General features: G+C 41.4%; 2 protein-coding genes across 4 annotated transcripts; one reads left to right on the forward strand and one right to left on the reverse strand.

The window, feature by feature from the left end:
* Nucleotides 1–580: 580 nt before the first annotated feature.
* ccnj (cyclin J) lies at nucleotides 581–5,511 on the reverse strand. The gene is made up of 6 exons (XM_040138524.1): nucleotides 5,019–5,511; nucleotides 4,680–4,769; nucleotides 3,740–3,950; nucleotides 3,352–3,651; nucleotides 1,914–2,073; nucleotides 581–1,705 (listed from the first exon to the last, which is right to left on the reverse strand). The coding sequence occupies exons 2-6, from the start codon at nucleotides 4,746–4,748 to the stop codon at nucleotides 1,315–1,317; spliced, it is 1,131 nt and encodes a 376-aa protein (XP_039994458.1). The 5' UTR covers nucleotides 4,749–4,769; nucleotides 5,019–5,511; the 3' UTR covers nucleotides 581–1,314.
* A 3,303-nt stretch (nucleotides 5,512–8,814) lies between these two features.
* On the forward strand, nucleotides 8,815–14,548 carry LOC120796438 (zinc finger protein 518A). Of its 3 annotated transcripts, none has more exons than XM_040139296.1 (3): nucleotides 8,815–9,248; nucleotides 10,174–12,439; nucleotides 12,608–14,548. In XM_040139296.1, exons 2-3 carry the CDS (start codon nucleotides 10,189–10,191, stop codon nucleotides 13,291–13,293), a joined length of 2,937 nt encoding a protein of 978 aa, XP_039995230.1. In that variant the 5' UTR covers nucleotides 8,815–9,248; nucleotides 10,174–10,188; the 3' UTR covers nucleotides 13,294–14,548. The 3 variants fall into 3 exon arrangements, with proteins under 3 accessions (XP_039995230.1, XP_039995231.1, XP_039995228.1); XM_040139297.1 differs by lacking the exon at nucleotides 8,815–9,248 and adding an exon at nucleotides 9,331–9,828; XM_040139294.1 differs by lacking the exon at nucleotides 8,815–9,248 and adding an exon at nucleotides 9,898–10,053.
* Nucleotides 14,549–14,551: the final 3 nt, after the last annotated feature.

The raw sequence follows: 14,551 nt of genomic DNA on the forward strand, positions 1-14,551 counted from the left end.
TAATTTTTCGTCAGCTATGCATTAACATAAGCAGCATTTTAATGTCAGCTGATAAAGGTGGAGCTGAATATAGCTATTTTATGTGATGATCTGTGATAGACTGGCACTTCACTTGTTCTAAGAAAATAAGACTTTTAGGACCCAATAATAGACTGTACTGTGCACAATGTTAATCATGCAAAGTAATTCAAACAATCAGATAAATGTAGTTGAATAAAAAGTACGTCTCTCTGAAATGTGTTTGCGTACAAGTACGATGTAGCACAAAATGGAATTGCTCAAGTAAAGTACAAATACCCAAAAAAAAAACCTAAGTACAGTACTTGAATAAATGTGCTTAGTTACCTTCCACCTCTGGTTTCAGCTGCAGTGGACGATTGAGAGACCTAAAAGATGAAGTTTGCTTACTGCAGCAGATCCAGTTCTCTCCCACAGAGAAAAAAAAAGTCCATGGTTGAGAATTTCCTCAATCACCCATGTCTAACGATTTCGATATGGCAATTATGAGATACAATTTTAAACCAGAACCAATTTTGAGGCAATATCATAACATATCAAAAAAATCTACTGGACAGTAATCTCAGTTCAACCAACACAGATTTGTATTTTATTTAAAACAATCATCGTAGAAGTGCACAGCACTGACTGAAATCCTCTGTGTACAGAAGAGCAACAATTTTCTCTGCAAATAAATTGTGAGATCTAGAGCAGTACATTCTTTCCTAGTTCTACAAATGACACTCAACAACACAAAAAAACCAAACAAAAACAAAACAAAAAAACAAAAACAAAAACTGTCAAGGTACAGAACACCTACACAAACTGTGCTTTCTTATCTCAACCACAAACAGACATCAATCCCTTTTGTTACTGCCCTTTTAACTTAGCATAGTAATAGTCATAAGGACTACAGGCACAAGGTTAATACGTTCAATATTTCTGAGGTACTTTGGCTTAATTAAATACAAGATTTTTGGTCTGTAGCTAAATTATACAGTAACACTAGTGGGTCCAGTGGTGCAAACTCTGCCTCTAGTCACCTCACAACAACATTCATTCATGATATCTCAAACATCTTGGGGGGAAAAAAAAAAAAAAAAAAAAAAAAACCTCACGCAGGCTCTCCACAGAAAACTACAGCAGAGTATGCATATTGCACATTGGGTACACCTTATGGTTCAAAGTGCTGCACCATCAAGTCTCTTCAAATTAAAAACACGCTTTTTACTTCAGTGAATTTTGTTACGTTCAAGAGAAACAGATTACCATCTCTTTTCTCTACCTCCCCACAAATGACTAAATCCTGAAAATCCATCATCTGTCAAAGCACGGGGCAGCGCAGGTGTAGTGCATGCTGACTTGGTAAGCCCTGTTGGTAATGTTGGACTTTGGATCCAGGGAGGCAGTGATGGCCTGGGCGTTGCTGTGCTGGGGGACGCTCGGAGCCTGCAGGCTGGTGGTGGAGTGGCTGAGGTAGGAGGCAGGCCTGTGGTTAGCCTGCTGGGGATACTGCACGCCGGCGGGCCGGTGCACGTACTGGGCCACAGTGGCTGTCTGGCCTGAACTGTGGTACATCATCTGCTGCTGTTGCTGCTGCTGCTGCTGCTGCTGCTGTTGCTGTTGCTGTTGCTGCTGCTGCTGCTGTTGTTGCCCAGGCTGCAGGCACTTCTGCTTATTGGCCTCTTTAACATCACTGTCATGCGCCCTGTAATAGAAAGGAACAAAGAGTTGCTCTGTTGATTAGTGAAAACATTCAGAGCTATACGATGAGCACTGACGTGTGTCTCTTGTTGAATGTGTAGCGTATGTATTGTCATTGTGCAATGTGTGTCAGTGTTGTAAGTTCCCCTTTTATTATCAACTTTAGCATGTATGGAATTCAGCAGTTTTCTTAGCCACAGACAGATACACACATGAGTAGTTTCTCAGCGCATGGGACCAGGTTCTCCCATGTGTAGCCCGTGAGGCGCTGCAGTCGGGGTGGCCATGTAGGGGACAGGTGGAGGATAAGGCGGGAGGCGGCCACACACGCAGCAGCCACCAGGGAGGGGGCAAAACACAAAAACACATGATCTGAGGGTAAGAAAGAAAACAGCAATCCATCATCAAATGCAGCGAGAAAACTGTAGCCCTCCGCAAAGGAAAAAATTGCAGTAACTTCATACTTTGTCAAAATGGAGTAGAGGCTAGGATCTAACTTTTTGATGTTTGTTTTACCATATAAAATACTGTTATGCCATTAAAAGTTTTGTGAACAGCATATAAAATTTGCTGTAACTACAAAACAGAGCTAAAAACCAAGACAAATAGCAGTAACTGCACACTGGCTGTGTAGTTGATGGATTTTCACTTTGTTTTGCTGCCCAGGCTGTAGTAACTTACTCTGGTTTGGTCATTTGTGGGTTGTTGAAGCAGCCGTCGCTCTCACTGCCCCCCTGCCGCAGAGAGATAGCCAGCTAGACAGCTAAAACAAGAGTGCTATATCAAGTGAAAAGCTAGCTAGCCTGGGCCAGCCTTAGCGGAGGCTAAAACTAAATGTACTTATTGTTTCCCTTGCTCTTATCTGCAATTGAAAAATATCCATTTTAATGAACCGAAATCTGAATAATTCAGGCTCTTATTCCACATGACCACATAAATTCCACTTAAATCCAATTATGACAGAGCATAAAAACCTAGCTAAACTCCTGCTAAAGCTAACTAGCTTAGCAGAGTAGCAGTAACCCCCATCTTAGGTTTTGACTCTCTTGAAATTTGATTTGTTGAGGTTAAGATACCTTTAAATCACATATTTAACTATATGAAATTATTAAATCATTTACTGTATTTACTTCAATATAAATAGTAACAGGGGATGGACACACACAGAGGAAAGTGGTTGCATGTAATCCCTATGAACTACAGAAAATTAAACTAAACTTAATTAATTGTGTTAAAACATTTAGTTAAATTGGACAGAAGGGATCAAAGAAAACATTTTGTTCAGCCTAAAATCACATTAAAGCATTTGTACCTGTTAGAGAGTTTGGTGGACAACCTGAAAACCTTTTTTTTTTAATTTTTGTTTTTAAATAAATTCAATGCCTTTGCAGTTACTGCGCTCTGCCTTTGTAGCGCACTGTATTACTAGAGTAACTCGGCTGTGTGATTTCAATATGGGAATTTAGAGTGATATGGAGGGTGGAAGTTAAACCCATGTCGGAATCGTTCCCTTAGTTTTAACTGAACTTTTGTCTGATTTTGGGGCTAGTAGTTGAACTGCTTCAAGGACTACCAGAGGTCTTATGATCACACATTGATGTCCAACTATAAGACTTGAAAGTCCAGAATGCCTTAAGAAATACAACTTACCTTGCAAGGAAACCTCCAGGAAATAATCAGCATACTTGGCCATGTATAATTTAGTCTTCTCCAGGCAGGTCATAGGCCAGCCATCATGGAGGTCTCCCTCATGGACGGCAATAGACAGGTAGTATTCTATGAAATGAGCGGCTGTTGGGAGGTATAGGTTCCACTGGAAGGTTTCCAGCAGGAGCAGCTCCATGTGTAGTAAACCCTGCTTAGTCAGGACCAGATTCATGGAACTCATGCAGCCCAGGCTGTTCAGGGTCTCCAGCTTTGGAACCCGGTCTTCCCTTTCTTCAAATTTACCTGCAGAGAGGAATATTTGGACGGTCAGAAAACATAACCCCAGTGCAGAGCCTGAGTAGTCAGACACCGGAGTCAGTGACACACTTACTAGCCAACAGAAGACAGGAGAGGGAAACCATGTGAAGCTGCTGCACCGTGACATCATAGCGGTCCATGAAGAGGTCCAGTAAGTAGACGGCCAGGTGTCTGGCTGCAGGACACAGCCTGAAGCGGTTGCTGACAATGGCTATGAGGTCTGCAAAGTATCGTCTCAAGTTGAGCTGAGGGGACTGGCCTTTGTAGGACGGCAACTTGAGCTCCTGTTGGAAAACATATTGCGTTTGAGGTCTCAAGAGGACACAAACTTGATGGTCTTTTAAATTTTGCTTTGGTTATAATCGGTTATAATACTTTGTATACACCAAATACTTGCAAAAATATACTCAATACACACACACACACACACACACACACACACACAGACACAAGGGCTAGACTGATAAATTGGTCGAGGCCGATATAAGGTCATCACTGGTACACTGATATCGGAATGGTGGCTGGTAAGCAACAAGACATCTGCAGTATAGAAATGCCAAAATGTGCTGGACAGAATTCAGAGACAGTGTCTCCATTACATAGTTTTGTCCACCAGAGAGCAAAGGCAAGTTTACTTTTTAACTACAAAAACGGTCTATTATTTTCTCGTTATATATTGTGGGGGCAGTTCTCGTTAAGCAATTTTTTTTTTTTTAAATGAAGGGATCCTTTTGAAAATGTTTGTTTCGCATTAATTGGAGAAATCTCGTATCGGTTGCTCTAACACACGAACACACAGATGCAAACACACAGATGTCCAATACATAGAACACAGCTCTAACAGGGGATGGCATGTGTGTATAAAGACAATAAAATAAAAACATTGCATGAAACAAAAAATATATATATTTTGTGCATGAATTGATGCATGAGACAAGATGAAAACACAAAGTGACTTTTTTTTCCCATGTCTGTTTTGGCAGCCTCCACACAAGTTATCGTGTCCCACTCACTTTGTACCGTAGCGCCTGGTATATATCTGCAGCCAGTTGTCCTCTCCACCATTGGTCCTCTAGCTCCATTTAATACAGTGCGTCGGAAACCTGTGAAAGGCAAAACATGCAGCTAATACTTGGTGCTGGAGGTGTTCTGCACATTGGGAGTCTCTGATCCACAATGACGCTCTTAAACTCCCACATAACTGTCCGCGGCAGCGGATCAGGAGCAGGCACCCTGATCGATCGCCTGTCGTTCATCGTGTTTTTTTTTTGTTTTGTTTTTTTTCTAAACTTGGAAATAATGATAATAATTAAAAACCTGTTCATGTTGACGGTTCAAAAGTGGAGACTCACCCAATGAGCACATGTGGTGAATATTAGGGGCAGTTTCACTGAAGTTAACTTCCATTCAAACTAGCCGAACATGCTTGCTTTACGCTCATCGTTGAAGTCGGCGAGGCTTTTCTGCTCAGCACGAGTTCAGCAAACGCTACTGCTGCCTTCAAGTGCTACCAGAAACACCCACTTCAAGTTCCAGGCGAATGAACGACCAGCGGAAATGAAGCCGAGAAAGCCGAATACTGGTATTTACCGGGTGAGGAGCACGAAAACTGGTGGTAAAACAGATTTATATACCACCTTTTGTATAAAAGGCTACATAATCTATCATGTTTTATTATGTTTTCTTCTTGTCTATCCCGTAAAGTAAGCTACAGACATCTTCATACAGCCTTGATTCACTGTTGAAATTAGAGAACAGACATGAACAAACTATTTGGTACAATGCCATTTTTAGCCAGGGATATTTAAGTCCGAATTTCTACTGTCTCTCAGAGGCCACCTCTGAGGAGAGTGGCAATTTTTCCGATTAGCACTGGAAAGCATCATTCCGTTGCCGGGACTGATAGTGCACACGGGACGCAGCCAATTACAAGTAAGTATCACAACGGTCAACATCCAATCGCGGCATAGACTACTGGCAGCCAGATGCAGCCAATGCCCAATAAAAGGGAATGGTAAGATTATAATTCATAAAGATCGGGAATTCCAGATCAAGGTGAATCTATAATGTGAACAATGAACAGCAGTCAATGTGAAAAACTCTTGATAATTTACTGGTAACCTTTGATTCACTTTGTGCACTAAGATACCAGTATTTACTGGAAGCTTGTTTGTTTGCACATGCTCTATGGAATACAGACTCCATTGTGCACACTCGCAGATAACCCCACAATAAATCTATCTAGAACTATAAAATGAAATCTTTCTATAAACATTCAGGGGTTAAAATGCATCAAATTTACATCCCTCCGGCCTCCATAAAATATAGACTGAATGTCCAAAAACATTAGGGAATATATTTTTGGACAACAGAATAGGTCACAGCAAAATGCCATTCAATAGCATGTAAGTTATCTAAACACTATGTTGCACATTTGCAGGTTCCAAACATTTAATCCACTTTAAGAGCTGACCTTCTGTCTACCTTTTGGTAATTCTGACATTACCCAAAAAACATATTTTCTCAGTTTTCAGTTTTGCTATATTACATTCACAGGACCTTATCTGGCACTGAACCTGTTTGCCTTGCTCTCTTACACTGATACCGAGCCACCCCGAGCATCCTTCAGCTCATCGTGGTGCTGGTTTACAGTAGGCTAAATGATGCTGGTGGGACTTGATCTGTTTTGTTCCTCTCTCTCGTGAAGTGCAAAAGGAAGAAATACTTTGGAAGGAACTGAGATTAAAAAAAAAGAGTAAGCGAGTCCTTACGTGTTGTGTCATAAGTGTCTGAAATATGGTGCAAATTTGAGCAAAGAAAATACATGTGCGCATGAGTGCACGTAAGTGTCTGGGCTCACTGCTGCTTGAGAGCTAGCAAATGTTACAAGAAGTGTAATCACCTTTTTTGGTACATTTCCTATAATCCATCTGTTTTCACCTGCGTCTTGTCCCCCTTTCTTTACTCCCAGGTCATTCTGACCTCTCCTAAAAACTACATTAGGTTAACAAAAACAATATTTTGTGTGTAAGTAGTGAAATGTATTCCTGAAAGCCATGCATATTAAGTTTAACACTGACAAAATGCTCTGTCATTTTTGTGGTACAAATACAAAATAGGACAGTCTGCCCCAGCAGCAAAGCACAATTCAATGTGACCCAAATATTGTAAAGCAAGATCAGTGTTATACAATGCCTTCCCTGTCTTTCAAGAGAAAAAGGACTTTCATCTAATGCACTGTCCGACATTATCCGTACAACTCAATTTGGCGATGACGCATAAAAACATTGTTAGTAAACTGCTGTCATTAAAAGGCTCAGCAGATTATAACCAAGCAGCATGGTAGATTTTAGTTGGAGCTATAGAGGAAGAAAATTCCTGAGAAAAACTAGTGTAAAACTAGTGTGTAAGTTTTTAACTATAAACCACTATGTTCTTTTTGATGTTTCTGTATGGAAACTGTGAAAAATCAATGACAAATGTACCACCAAAGACCCCATACTTGTTCCATGTTGTGCTTAAATAATAAAAAAGAGCAGTCCAGAAGTTGTGGCGGCATGCAGAGAGTGAGTAAGGGGATTGGTAATCCTTGCCGCTCTGCGGTAGAAGCTGCTGAGGTGCTGGGTAGTCTTGTTCTTAATGGGTTGGAACTGTCTCCCAGAGGAAACAAAGGGTGTCCTGGGTGGAGGGAGCTGGTGGCCTTCCTTTCTATGCTTGCCTCCCCCCTGGTCTCACACCGTTCCCTGGTGGAGAGCAGCTGACAGCCATTGACCTGCTCAGGAATGTCAACAACCCACTGCTGTTCTCTCTCAGAACAGACTGATAGAAATACCAAAGTAAAAGGTCTCTCATTTATTGATATTACATTGGACCAGCGAGTGTAATGATTCCCAAGTGTTTGCAGAGGAAACTTTATCTTTTCAGGTGGGTGTTAGTGATGCCAAAAATCTTGAATGACTCATCTAGTTTCTAAATTTAAACCATTGATTTGCTGCTGCGCATCAGAGGTTATTTGGCAACTCAAATGCTCATCTTTACCTTATCTTACATTTGGAAGGGTTCTGCTCCAGGTTGTCGGTAGCACAAAGGTTACTCTGCCCATATAGGGTCATCATGCATATGATTTTATTGGCAAACCCACTTGCAATATGTCACACAGGAATGTGAGACAAAATTCCCGTACATGTAATTTCTGACAAAATTCACATTTAAAGTCAAAAGGTTACATGTACAGGACACCTTAAGGTCATGTAAGCAGTTAGTCCAACACATTAAACATCAGTAAATACAAGATAACAAGGTCATTTTTAACTACATGAAGTTAAAAGGGAAATTGACTTGCTACATGTGTCCAAAACACGTGTCCAAAACAACAGTCAACATATATTTTTTTACAAAAAGATCACTGGTGTGACTTAATCTACAGCCTATCATCTAGATGCAATAAAGTGTCTCACATTTACTGGACTCAGTGGACCCAGTGGGCTATTTTTATGGCTGCTATTGAGCTATGGAGAGTGGCACTTCATTGTGTGTTAATGCAATTTTGCAAGATAATGGGCTTAAACCTAGATTATGCAATCTACCTACCTGGGATAAAAACAAGGCACATACCCGACTGAGAATAAAAAAAAGACACATAACTATATTGAAAAAGTTTTTTTTTTGTTTTTTTTACATAACATTTTCCATTCCAGAATCATTTAGGTTTTTATTTAATCATATTCTTAATGCTCCCTGTTGATCTAACTATAGTAAACACAGAGTCTCTTTGGTTTTCTGTTCAGCTCATGAGTTTAGTATTTAAGTATGTAATTATTTTTACTTTAATACAATACGTTGACTAAGACCCGTATACTGATGAGTATATTTTTCACGTTGTACAGACGTCATGCTTTTCCCCCTTCCTTTCCATCATTCAGATGTTGGTTATTGTTCGGCACATTTACACGCTGAAGTTCATTTTAACCGTATGATGCCCAGGAGCCTTTAACCCTTTAACCACCAAAGTCCCGGAGTGCCGTGCGTTCAGAAGCGAATATATATATTTGTATTTTCGTTCCAAATTTGCACACTATTGCATTATGTTTAATAGTTAAAGAGCCTTTTAGAGTTCACCTGCGTGTTGAGGTTGGCGCACACAGTCCTAATACCTGGGGCAGATGTGGAGCAGGAGTGTATCGGACAGTGACACTTGTGAATATTTCAGTCCAGCTGTTTACCATACTGCAGCCCAGCATTTTTCACCTGAAACAATTAATCTGACGGATGTAGCTGGCGGCCGGCGAAGACCGCCTTTATAGGAGGCTTATTAAAGCTCGCCTGGAATGTAAGTCTACGGCGTTTTGGTGTTGTTTTTCGCGTACGCTGACAGGGGGTGGGTCGCCCACACATGGCTTAATGACTACATTAACACACCCGAGAGCAGCTCGGCGTTCGTGTCTCGCTGTAGGCCCGGGACAGGACGACTCTCAGTCGGAGGCACCAGGCTAAAGGCTAAAGGAGCTCAGGGGCTGTAATCCCCGGATGAAACCATCATGGCTGCCACTCGCTGAGCTGTCAAGCTCTCCACAAAAGAAAAGGTAAAAAAAAAAAAAAAAACCCGAGACAACTACACAAATAACTACAGCTGTGTTGTTTATCTGTACTACCCGGTGAGTTTGGCTGCAGTAATAACTCGATGCAAGGTTAAAAAAAATCGGGTCTGGCGTAACTTTGTTGGCACGCTTTTTATTCTTCAAGTTATTTCGTCTTTGTAAGCTCTTGTGCGTCACGTTAATTCAAATCACTCAAACGCTATTTTTGAAAACGCTACAGCGGTTAGCTCAGGTACTAAATAGCAACGTGTGTTTCCATGCGAAGGGAAAAGGGCTCGTAACGGTATCACAGTCTGCTGGTTTTATCTCAACTTCACAATTCCCAAGGCGTTTGTTGCTCGTTACAAAGGCAGTCTCATCACTTTGTTGTGGTCAAGTCAGACTGCACAATGGCCGCGCGATTCGCACGATCTGCTTCTAAAAAGTCCTACCTAGTCTCGTTCTTGTGGTTTTTATTCGTGCATTTTTTTCTAGTTTGTCGTTGTTTTTAATTGCAACCCCACCGTAACGCATTCAGTTGGGTTTTCGAAGCAGAGTGGGAAGTTCATAACGACTGTGTGAGCAGGTGAGTTTAAGTGCAGTTACGTGCACCTGGTGTCCGATAGGAATCTGAGTTCCTTGTTCTATACTTGATCAGAGTGTGATGAATTAATATCCATGCAGAGCCAGCTTGAACCATGGCCAGCAACAGGTGGACTTATAGTAAAATAGCATGCCGAGTAGGACTGTGAATGCAGCCTCTGTTTATGGGTTTAGTGTGAAACAGCAGTCCAGTACACAGAACATGCTGGTACTTTTGAAAGCATTTCATAACAAAAGTGAATGAAACAAGCCCTCATTGATTTGTTCTGCCGTCATCTTGAATCTGCATTATTTTGAGTTGGTTCTTTGTGTTTTTCTGCACTTTCAGAAAGCTGAAAAACCCATGGATTCGACGGATACTTCTGCAGCTGCCTCCGCAGGAGATAGCAAACAGCTTTTCAATAAGAAGAGGAGAAATTGGCACAAAGGGCTCAACCTCAGGAAGACTGTCGTTCAGCCCCCAACTATGCAAAGTGAAGATAAGCGTGGACCAAAGAAGATAGCAGATGAGTGGGAGCAAAGCAAACGGCCTTCATCAAAGAAGACCTCAGAGGAAGCACAACAGATTCAGCACAGGACAAATGACAGTGGGAATACACTCAGGTTCACATGCTGTCAATGCAGGGACAACGTGGAATATGTTCCCAAAGACTTAGTGAGACACTTTGAGGAAAAACACAGAGGGAGCCCACCAGTTTTTTCTTGTCATACGTGTACTTTTAATACACACGAGTTCTCCTACCTACAGATTCATCTGTTAAGCCACAAGGACACTTTTTCTAGTTGCAGCATTTGTAATGACAACGTTCAGCGCACATGGCCTGAATTCAGTGCACACCTGACTGTGTGTCACTGCCAAAATGGCAAATATTCATGTGAAATGTGTCAGAGATTCTCCACAGGTGACGTTAGAGTATTTTTAGAACACATGTATGTACATAATTTGGGCCTGGAAGGAGCTAATGATGATCTATCGCTGCACACAAAGGACAAGAATCAGTTTGAGCCTAAAACAACCACTCAGACTTTACGTTGTCAGCACTGTGGCTATGAGGCATCTCAGAAATGGTTGATTACTAAGCACGATAAAGCTGTCCATGTTTGCCAGAAGGGTAACCAGAGAAAGAAGAAGAAGAAGGAGGTTCATTCCATAGCAATAAAACCAAATGACCCAATCCCAAAAATGAAGCCTAGATTAACAAGAAGTGCAGTTCGAGAAATGTGCTGGCTGACACAGGACTGCCTGTCTCTGCCAGGGAGAGAATTCCTGGATAAATACTGCCATCTGTCAGATCCACAAACAACACTAGAGGAGACTCAACATTTTTTGATGAAATCTGTCGCTGGGGAAACTGGTGACCAGAAATGGACCAAGGCTCTTAAAACCGTTCTGTCAAATGTCCCTCAAGATATGAATCTTCACCCAAAATCAGAGAATGGTATCATGTCGAACTCATCGGATCTTACTGTCCTCACAGTCAAGAACAAGATAACCGTAGCTCAGAACGGTGCTGCTTATGCCAAAAGGTTGAAAAGGATGACGTCATCAGATAAAGAAACTGTTTTCCCAGAAAGTGCTACTGATGATGCTCGGTGTGTAGTTGACCAAAATGGATGTCAGTCAAGTTTGAATGATCATTTACCTTGTCCGCAGACAGAAACCAGACTCCATAATGACATCTTAGTGTCAGCCCAGAGCGAGACATCTGAGTGCACTCAAATGCAGGAAAACCGAGAGAATCAGGAATTAAAGACTGATCAGGAAATCGAGGAACATGGTAAAAAAAGCCAGGAGCCTATGCATGAGGATGTGATTAATATCTCCAGTGAGCTGAAGTTGACGAATGAGAGCGCAGAGCAGGCATCCATTCATAAGGTCCTACCGAAAAATAAGAGACAAAATCGAAGAAAGAAGAGAAATACCGCAACCAAAAAAGTGGATAAAAGATCATCAGGACTGCCCTTAAAGATAGTGTTGAAGAAGAATCCTGTGAAGGAGAAGCAGTGGGTGTCCCAGAGCTCTTTGTCTCCATCAGGAGGTGGTTCTATGGATGACTTTCAGGGGCAACCAAGTCCTCATGCAACAATGAGGAAGACGGCACAGATCGTTGAAAATGTGCCGCTAACAGAGGTGCAACAGAAGAAATGGACAAAAGGTTCCAAGAATGATCTGCATGATCCTGCCGAAGCCATTACTTCAGTTCTACAATGGAAGCCAGGAAAAGAAATCACCCCCAGTTGTGTTGCAGAGCCAACTGGGTTCAAAAATATGGAGAGAAATGAGCCTGGCATGCTTGAAAGCTCGCTTTCGAGCCCTCAAGAAGTGCAAGATAACACAGAGAGGTCACTGCAGTTCTCGGAAACAGAAGTTGACCAGAGAAGTTCAGCTGCTAAGACAGGGCAGTCAAATTCAAGAGCTGCAGCGGAGACTGAAGTCGAGACATGCTCCAAGAACGTACCGCTCCAAACATCAGGCAGTGGTATGGACTGTCATGTGTCAGACGATAAGAAGAGTTCAGCAGCTGATGAAGTGACTCCTCATAGCAGTTACACCAAGTCTCCCCCTGTTTCCCAACCTGTTATTACACCACAGGGTAAGACGGGAAATTATAGTTCTACACAGACATTATGGTTGAAAATTTAACACGCAATGGCATTTTCTTGACGTGCATTTACACGCTAAGTTTAAATTTGACCTTCAAGAGCACTGTTTGTTTATTAAAGCATTTTGAAATGAGTATTTTCACCTTTTTATCTTACAGGTAACCTAAACCTGGAAGATTCGAACCTTGCTCTTTCTTTAGAGCAGAGTTACCAGAGTGTTGAGGGGATGAGAGACAGGGAAGTTCCTGCAAACTCCTGCCCAGATCTCTTGAGCAGCACCCATTTGCCCACGGGGAAAGCCATCCCACAGGAGCCCTCACCAGCCTCTGGGCATCGGTGGCAACCGGTCCCAAAAAACCAGGAGAGGACCCTGAAGTTAGTAGCCATAAATCCATCTCAGTTGGTAAAGCGTCCGGCGGGAGACCAGCCTGTTGTGGTGCTAAATCATCCAGATGCTGACATCCCTGAGGTGGCCAGGATCATGGAGGTTGTCAACAGGTACAGAGGAGAGGTGCAGAAGGTCATGCTGTCCCACAGGACTCTGAATGCTCTCTCAGCCATGAACAGTGAGGCCCCTAAGACGAATGACCCAACAGATGCCCAGCCTGACTCTGCGGGCCTTGTTAAAAACTCTGTACAGGAGAGGTTTATTTTGAAGTTGAAACTTCGCAGGTTGAGCAGGAAAAAGTACGAAGTAGTTGGTGCCGTCTCTCCCAGCAAGGATGCTGTGACAAAGTTTCGCTGCTGGTTTTGTGGCAGGGTCTTTGCAAGTCAGGAAATGTGGATGGTCCATCGGCAGCGACATCTGATGGAGTGGAAAAGGCCAAACTGTGAAAACTCTTAACTGTCGCACACACTGGATGAAAAACAAAACTAGTCTGGAAAAAGATGACTTTGCAATACAACAACACAATAATGGAAACCGTGATAGCCAGTCTCCTCAAATTTTTAAGGTCTTAATTAAGAGTGGTTTTACTTGTGGAGAATCAAATCATTGTCACGCTTCCTGGAGGGTTAATGTTCTCAGGGTAATTTAAACATTTACCTTTGTCTCTCTTCCAGTATGAGTAGCTTGATTAAAAACTCTTTGTAGATTAGTATATATTTGTATAGCCACAAGGACGTGGTGTTGACAGTTTAGTTTTTTTTGTATTTTTTTGTATTTTGTCTACGCAATAGCTTTATTTAAGGTGATTTAAGTACACTGTCATGGAATCTTTTATAGAACACTGTAATATGTATATTTGCCATACCATCTGAGTTTTATGGATCAGTTTATGTACGGGTAGGCTATACAGTGTGGTAGCTATAATATTTATGTTTTTTGTTTTTTGGAATGGGACGCAGAGACCCACGGGTTACTCAGATATACCAAAACTGTGTGTTCAAAAAAAAAAAAAAAAAGACAATAAGCTGTTTTATTCGACATTTATTTATGACTTTAGGTTTAGTCTTTATATGCTTTTCTTTATGCTTTTTTGGGCCTTTGGAAGAATCAGTGTATTTGTACAATTTTTGTATAAACTCCAAATTATGTTAAAATATGTTATTGTAAGACGTATAGTTTCATTCATTGGGAGCGGAGTGGAAATCCCTAAAGACACGATTCATTTTAAAAAGTAAACTGGTGTTTTGTGATGTAGATGAAATACTAACAAAATAATTTCTTTTGATTTTTAAAGATTAAGAAGCCTGGATGATTTGGTCTTTTTTTTTTTTTTTTCTCTCAATGAGTTTCCTCTCTTTTGACTTGAAATGATAATCTTATCTTTTAATTGCACTATGAAAGGAGGATTTATATTTCCTGTTACCTCACCTTATCAGGCCTAAGCCTTTGACAATCTCAACCAGCGTCCTACTGTGGCTAAACATTTCCTTATGCAGCCATGATCCCTCAGTATTCACAGCAAAGGGAACCGTGGATCCTCTCTGTGTGTGTGTGTGTGTGTGTGTGAGAGAGAGAGTGTGTGTGAGTGTGTGAGTCAGTCAGTCAGTCATTCAGTCAAGGAAAATTGAACAGATGTACCTAAATTGTGCATGTACCCCAGTTCTTGAGTGTCAGTAACTCTTTGTGTATATGTATATATATATATATATATATA

Source organism: Xiphias gladius, chromosome 11 (assembly GCF_016859285.1).
Source record: "Xiphias gladius isolate SHS-SW01 ecotype Sanya breed wild chromosome 11, ASM1685928v1, whole genome shotgun sequence".
Taxonomy (NCBI): Eukaryota; Metazoa; Chordata; class Actinopteri; order Istiophoriformes; family Xiphiidae; genus Xiphias; species Xiphias gladius.